This window comes from Volvox carteri, assembly GCF_000143455.1.
Source record: "Volvox carteri f. nagariensis unplaced genomic scaffold VOLCAscaffold_69, whole genome shotgun sequence".
NCBI classification, from domain to species: domain Eukaryota; kingdom Viridiplantae; phylum Chlorophyta; class Chlorophyceae; order Chlamydomonadales; family Volvocaceae; genus Volvox; species Volvox carteri.
The window spans coordinates 216,854-223,714 of record NW_003307612.1 but is presented as its reverse complement, the minus strand read 5'-3'; the positions used below and the strand labels follow the sequence as shown (position 1 = coordinate 223,714).

Here is a 6,861-nt window from a genome sequence, read left to right as displayed (position 1 = left end):
GGTGTTTGGACAGCCATAGGGGGGAGGAGGACACACAAATCCTCCTCCCCCCTTTGGCTGTCCAAACCCCGCGCCCCCCCTCGTTTCTCTCGCCAGTACTTCATCTTGTATCTTGTGTTCGGTGCTCCCGTACCGCCGTACACTTCCCCTTTCAACCAGGTTATTGGTGGGTGAGGGAGCTCGCAGTTATGCGTACGGCGCGGGACTAGCTGTTTGGTGCCCGGAGCAGCCCGTGCCGCCCGAGGTGAGGTGGGTTTTAGGGGGGGGGAAGGGGGGAACGGGGGGGGAAAAGGGAATGTGTGTGTCTGTATGTGTGTGTACTGCGGGGTGGAATTTGGAGTAGGGAGGAAAGGGGAGGGATCGAGGGTTATATGGAATTGATGAGGGAAAAGAGATACGGAAAGCACAGCTCGGTCATATCCAAGCACCTTCCCCTCCCGCACGGCCCCGGAGGGAAACACAAGCACACAAGGTTAATCCGTTATAAGTCTGTTGCTGTACCAACTGATCTACCAACCACTTCGATGCGGGCGTACGATAGTTCCAGGTCACGCCTGCGTCCCTGGCGGCCTGGCGGAAGTACATTGACATGATTCGACGGGCGGCTGTAGCAACTGAAACAACCGCCGCAACGACCCGAGTCAACGAACAACGGTATGCGCTAACGAGGGGGGTGGGCCCGGCGGCAGGGGCTGCGGGGGCAGGGGGCCGAGGGCCGGCGGCCATGACGGCGCAATTTAGCGCTGGAGAGGCCGCCACCGCCGCCGCCGCCGCCGCTGCGGCGGCGGTGCCCATTCCGATGACGACAGCGGTGACGGCGGCGGCGGCCCCACGGCCACCATCGCATATCCATGATGGCCAACTGTACGGCACAGCAGCCGCCGCCACCGCCGTCGGGTTACAGCCCACCATCACCACTGACACAAACAGTACGGCGATGGAGAGCATAGGTGTGTATCAGCTCTGTACGGCACTCGAAATGACGGCCGGGCTGACGCCGACAGCGGCGGTGGGTGATGGGCAGCGGACGTGTGCCGGAGATCACGCCGTACGGCAGTCAGATCTGGATCCAGAAAACTTGGATCCACCTAATATCTTTCCCAGTGGGGAAGCTAACGGAAGTTGTAACGCCAACACAACCAGCTCCTTGCCGCTGCTGAGAACGAAACGCGCACGCCGCGTTTCCTCTTGTACGGCGTCGGGTACGGCAGCTGACGGCGTCAGTGCCGCCGACCGCGACTCTGGCCAGGGGTACGAAACGAATACGTCATTATACGACAATGGCGATGAGGAAGATATGCTGTACGACACTGTTGGCGCGGTGTGCGTCGACTTTCGAGGTAAGGGAGTTCGGGTGGAAACCTGTCCCGTGGGGTAAAACCCTGGTAGTAACGCTCACTCCCCAAACCTAGACCGGCCAATCCGCTGCCGCCCCCGCGTCCCCGCTTCCCACTAGGCTGCTTGGCGGCGGGCGTCTCCTCCGGCGGCATCGCCGTCAAGTTCCCGGGCCGTGTCGGCGAGGCGGCGATGTACGGCAGTGGCTGCTGGGCTCAAAACCCATGGGCATGTGACACCTGTACCGCTGCCGCCGCTGCCGCCGCCGCCGCCGGCACTGCCGCCAGTAATGGCGCCAACACGCTTGCCTTGCTTCCGCCACGTCCGCCGCGGCATCTTCTGCCGTCGCCGCCGCCAGCCGCCGCCGCCAGTGGCCCCTACCACAGCAGCCGCCGTCAGCGCTACTGCCACTGCCGGCCTGGCTTCGCCGCCAGCGTGACGGGGGTCGGCGAGGCGGTGATACGAGCGGACCTTGCACGACAGTGCGCCGCCGCCGCTACCACCGCCGTCGCTGGCGGCTCCGGCGCAGCAGCTGCTGCTGCCGTCGACGTCGACGACAATGGCGGCGGCGGGACGGAATGCCGCAGCGGTGGTAGTGGCGGCGGGGGCAATAACGACGGCGGTGCTGCTGCTGGCGGTGGCGGTGGCGGTGGCGAGAGATATCCGGAGGCCGACATAGAGCTTGCGCACCGCCCCAGCGGCGGCGGTTCGTCCCTCTTAGACGAGGTGAGGGTTCGAACGCTCCCACTCCCCTCCCACCGTATCAACTGCGCCATAACCCTCTCCCCTCTATCTCTCTAACCCGACCGGGGGCCCCCACCTCCTCCCTTTCACCCCCCCTCCCTCTTACGTCTGCGATTCGTCTTTCCCCTCTCCCTTCCCCCCCCTACCCCTACGTTTGGTACACTCTTGCTCTGGCAGCAGCTTCACTCGTGTGTGGTTCGTCTTTCCCCCCTCTCCCCCCTTCCAGACTCTCTGCGAAGTGCTGCTCCAGCGACTTGTGAGTTGTCAGGAGCCGCCTCGAGAGGGGGGAGTGTTGGCGGTGCGGGTGGGAGTGAGACTGGGGGGACAGCAGGGACGACCAGGACAGTCGCACTCCGCTCCTCCCGGGGGGCCCAGGGAGCAGCGGGTAGGGGGGGAACGGGGACAGGAAGAAGATGAGACGGGCCCCAGCTCGAAGACGGCTACGGGAGCGATGGATCCGATGGAGAAGCCGTCCCCACAACCACTACAACCTCCACCACCGCAACCATTGCGTTTGGATGATTCAGAGGCGGCAGTAGCAGCTGTTCCAGCAGTAGCAAAAGCAGTAGCGGCAACAGCGGATTCTTGGGGAGCGAATCTGGATTCAGATATTTCCGGAGGCTGTACGGCAGACGGCGGCGTCTCTATGGACTGGGAGGGGGAAGGGGAGGGCGAGGGTGTAGAGGAGGGGGGGGTAAAGGAGGCGATGGAGGTAGAGGTGGAGGTAGCGGCGGTCCATTGCGCGACGTCCATGGCTGTGGCGTACATGTCCCACGGGTCGCTCCGAGACCGTGTTCCTCATCCTGAGGCCCCGGCGATGGCGGCAGAGGCTGCGGTGGAGGAGACGGCAAGGTGGTCTGATGCGGGCGGAGCGACCCGTGTGGCAGATACACGCGCGGCGGCGGCAGCGGCAGCGGCGGCGGCGGCGGCAGCGCAGCCGCAATGGGCGTTTCTGCGGCGGCAGCCGGCAGCATCGCAGCCCCTCCAACCGCAACCTCTGTCAGGGGCGGGTTCGGTTGCGGGTTTGGTTCGAATGGGTTTGGGTGTGAAGTGGTATGTGGGACAGGAGATGAGGAGTAGGTGTTGAGACCTGCTGCGGCTGCTGTGGCGGCTGCGGCTGCTGTGGCGATTCTGTTGGCGATTTTGTGGGGTCTGTGGGACGAGCGGAAGAGGTGAGGTGAGATGAGATGAACGAACCAGGATGTATAAGCATTGGCCCCATACGTGAAAATAAAATACATGCAGCCAACATGGGGAAAAGCTGACCCCGGCCTCCCGCGACTCATGCGTCATGTATCAGATTAGGAGGGAGGCATTGACATCAGGAGAATGTATTAACACTGGGTCCTGGTAATCAGGATATCACGTGTTGACTTTTTAACGCCGCCTTTTGGAGGCCTAACACGGGAAAATGAAGTGGAGATTAGCTCCGAAGCTCGCGGCACCCGCTGCCGTGCGGCTGCCGCCACTTCCCCCGGGGGCTTCGCCTCCCCCCGATGTAACTTCGCCCCGCCGCTTCTCTCCCCTGTCAGCTTGTGCAGGACCTCCGCTAGGCGGCCGCGGCGGCTCACCAGCTTCTGGGGAACTTGTGTCAAAAGCTTCGCCGCGCGGAGGGACAAGTCTGTCTGCAATTGCTTTGGCAAGGGCCCAAACGCTCCGCAGCTGTGCTGCTCCTGACCCGTTCCTCAACCGCCTTCTTCATAGCATCGAGCAAACCTAACTTTGACGTAGGCGATTAGGCCCCTCAAGGCAACATCCATCTCTCGGTGATCACTGCTTTCTTTTGTGCTGTGGAAGTGGCTTCGCTGAATTCCCGATATCTCATAGCCAAGTCTTAGCGAAACACATATTCAACACTGCCGAAGCCATTGCCTTCACAATTTAAGCAAGCAGAAATCAAAAACCTATCAGGACTTTATCCCCACACGAAGAAAGCAGTAAAGGTAAACCTCCAGAGATAGCTTCTCTAGCTGTGTATATCGAGGACATATAAACCCGGCCTGAAAGAAAACAGCCAGCCATAGTGTTTCATAATAATATATACAGTCCGATTAACATCGACTGCCCCATATGGTCGGCTTGTAAACTCATATGTCTGACCTTCCCTCCGTTTTTGGGATGCCGTACTTGGTCTAAATCCGCGCTGCAGGTCTTCTCGCCACAGCACAGCACATGCTGTAACCACGCATCTTAACCCAGAACCCCCATGTAATTAAGTTGCGCCAATCCAACGCATCCCTGCTACCCAGTAAGCTCGGTCAAAATGCTGGATTCCACACTTCCAAGCTGCGCAGTTACGTGACGCGACACTTTCACACACAGTATGGAATTACCTCCAGCTGATAGCATAGGTTGGACCTTTCGGCCTCAATCTTTCGGGTCCCAAGCGAGTTTCGCTGCTGTCGCTGGTGGCCATGCCTCAGCCATGCCTCAACTGTTAGGCCCCAGCGTTCCACCCGGGATTCATCCACATGATCAGTACCAATCGCTTGAAGTTCAGCCATACAATCCAAATGGAGGTTCCAGACTGGAGCAGTTCCACCATCACCACCATACAGTCGTGGACATCCCAACCGGTGACGCTCCTCAGCAGCACGCTGAGCCGGATGACAGCCATCTGGAAAGGCTCCCCCCTCGAACGGACTTGGAACTCCTGCAGCAGAAATACTCGGAATTGCGGGAAGCGCTGGACCTGTGGCAGCGAAGAGCAAGCGGAGCGCAGCAGCAGGTACAGGGGAAAAAGACGCACACGGTCCGGCAACAAATCCTCATCCCGCACGACGCAACCCACCACCGTGGTATTCCCCCGCTCCACTCCGTTCGTCTCCACTCCTGCCCCGATTTGGGTCTTGTCACGGTGTCCATTTCTCCCCAACTGTTCCCGCTCTTTGCCCTGCGCTCTTCCCTTTGAAACTCAGGGTTTCAAATTCCCGATTCTAGCTGTCAATATCCCAAAACCGTTGTCGCCACTGTCACTGCCGTTAACGCCGCCACCGTAAACTCCTTCCTGTCTCCTGCCTTCGTAACGGCGCTCTCCTAATGGGCCCCCTGGCCCCCTACTCCTCCCTCCCCATTTCTCCATTCCAGGAGACCTTTCTCTGATTGCTTTCGCACCCATCCCGGACCCAATCAATTTTTTCACCTCCCCCCCCCTTTAATTGTGAGGAGCACTTGCATATCACCAGCTTTTTATTATCAACTAATCAGCCAGTTCTTGGCCAAACTTCGTCAATGCCGCCGCCAGGCCCGCGGCACCCTTTATTCCAGCTTCGCGTCAGCAGTTTTTTACTACGTCTTTCCCCCCTTTACCTTTCGTGGTTCGTCTTTCCCCCCTTTACCGGATGAAGCTCCATCCACTAAGCACACGGACACTAGCAGTTGCATGGAACCCCAACACACACCCGTCCTTCACACCACGCCTGGCAGATAAGCGATGTCCCCGCTTGAATTATATCGCCTAATGACCTGGAATCGAAGAGCTTGCTGATGCAAACACGAGTCTCTAGTTTTGCATGGCCCCCTGACACCATCCCCACCCCGTCCATGATGACTACTTCTCTCTTCCTTGTACCCCTTGTACTATTTGTTCTTCCAACCCTCTGCTTTTGTTTGTTTGTTTGTTTGTTTCCTTGAAGGAGCATATCACCCTATGATGCGATGAGTGCTGCGGCCTGATGAGTGCTTGTGTGCTCTCTCGTGCGGTGTCTCAGCTTGTGTGTGTGGCTGTGAGCTCGCTGTCCGGGTATACCGTTAGGATGGGATCTGGATCTCGGGTGGATCGTCGGTTCGTCGGTAGGCTTTTCCTTTGAGCAACTCTTTCTACCCCCCCCTCCCAACAACTCTTGCCTTGGCAGCAGCTTCACTCGTTCGTGGTTCGTCTTTCCCTCCCTCCCAACAAGGTCACACCGCGGGACTCACCCACTCCCCCCCCCCCCCCACACACACACCCTGCTTCTCCTGCCCGGGATGATGTCGGCGGTAGTTGACCCTCTGCTTCTATCATCATCACCATCATCATCATCATCATCATCGTATGATTCCTCACTTCCCTCCCCCTTTTTCGTCCGCTATCCGGTCCTCAAGCCCTCTTCCCCCCCCCTCTCCCCCCCACCTCCACCTTCCAACCCAGGCCGATGCCAGCCACGCGCACCTGGTTCATCTTCAACGTGAGAACTGGGAGCTGGGCAGCGAGGTGGTGAAGCTGCGGCAGGAGGTGGCGCTGCTGGGGGGAAACCTTAACGGTCAACTGTCCCTCGTGCAGGTGGGGCCCCGTGTGTGTATGTGCGTATGTATGTAAACATATGTCTGTGCGTGTGCGTTTCCTGTTGGAGGGAGCATAGTGCTGTAAGGGATTTAAACGAGGCGGCCTCAGGCTGGGAAGACACAAGGGAGGGGGAAGGAACACTGAGCGGGGGAAAGAAGTTTTCGTATTGCACAAAGCTTTAAAGGAGAAGCTTTATAGAATGTAAGTGAGAGGCAAATGCGGAAGTAGTTTGGTTTATATATTTCCGCTGCAGGGCGCCGTGGTTTCGGAGCTACAGTCGCAGCTGGCGGAGCGGCTGGCCCAGGTATGTGGCCTACAGGAGGAGGTGGCGGCGCTGGCGGCTCAGCTGCAGGCGGCGGATCGTGACGCAGCGGCGGCGGCAGCAGCGGCGGCGGCGGAGCGGCAGCGGCTGGCGGCGGAGCTGGGTACGGCACGACTGATGGCGACGGCGCGGGGCCGCGGAGCGGAGGAACTGCAGACGCAGCTGGCACAGGTAGGATGTGTATGAGAGAGAGGGG

The 6,861-nt window shown here is 59.6% G+C and overlaps 2 protein-coding genes across 2 annotated transcripts in view; both read left to right on the top strand.

Annotated features, from left to right (window-relative positions):
- The window catches only part of VOLCADRAFT_98191 (uncharacterized protein), a gene marked incomplete at both ends in the record, with an annotated part of 4,190 nt that extends 1,250 nt beyond the window's left edge, over positions 1-2,940 (top strand). The window contains 6 exons of the mRNA XM_002957103.1: positions 160-244; positions 542-1,340; positions 1,457-1,817; positions 2,057-2,061; positions 2,306-2,335; positions 2,888-2,940. Coding sequence (XP_002957149.1) covers positions 160-244; positions 542-1,340; positions 1,457-1,817; positions 2,057-2,061; positions 2,306-2,335; positions 2,888-2,940 — 1,333 coding nt within the window. The remainder of the gene's footprint in view (positions 1-159; positions 245-541; positions 1,341-1,456; positions 1,818-2,056; positions 2,062-2,305; positions 2,336-2,887) is intronic.
- Positions 2,941-4,504: 1,564 nt separating this feature from the next.
- Positions 4,505-6,861, top strand: part of VOLCADRAFT_98190 (uncharacterized protein) — a gene marked incomplete at both ends in the record, with an annotated part of 13,930 nt that continues 11,573 nt past the window's right edge. The window contains 3 exons of the mRNA XM_002957102.1: positions 4,505-4,807; positions 6,209-6,340; positions 6,597-6,836. Of these exons, the coding sequence (XP_002957148.1) occupies positions 4,505-4,807; positions 6,209-6,340; positions 6,597-6,836 (675 nt within the window). The remainder of the gene's footprint in view (positions 4,808-6,208; positions 6,341-6,596; positions 6,837-6,861) is intronic.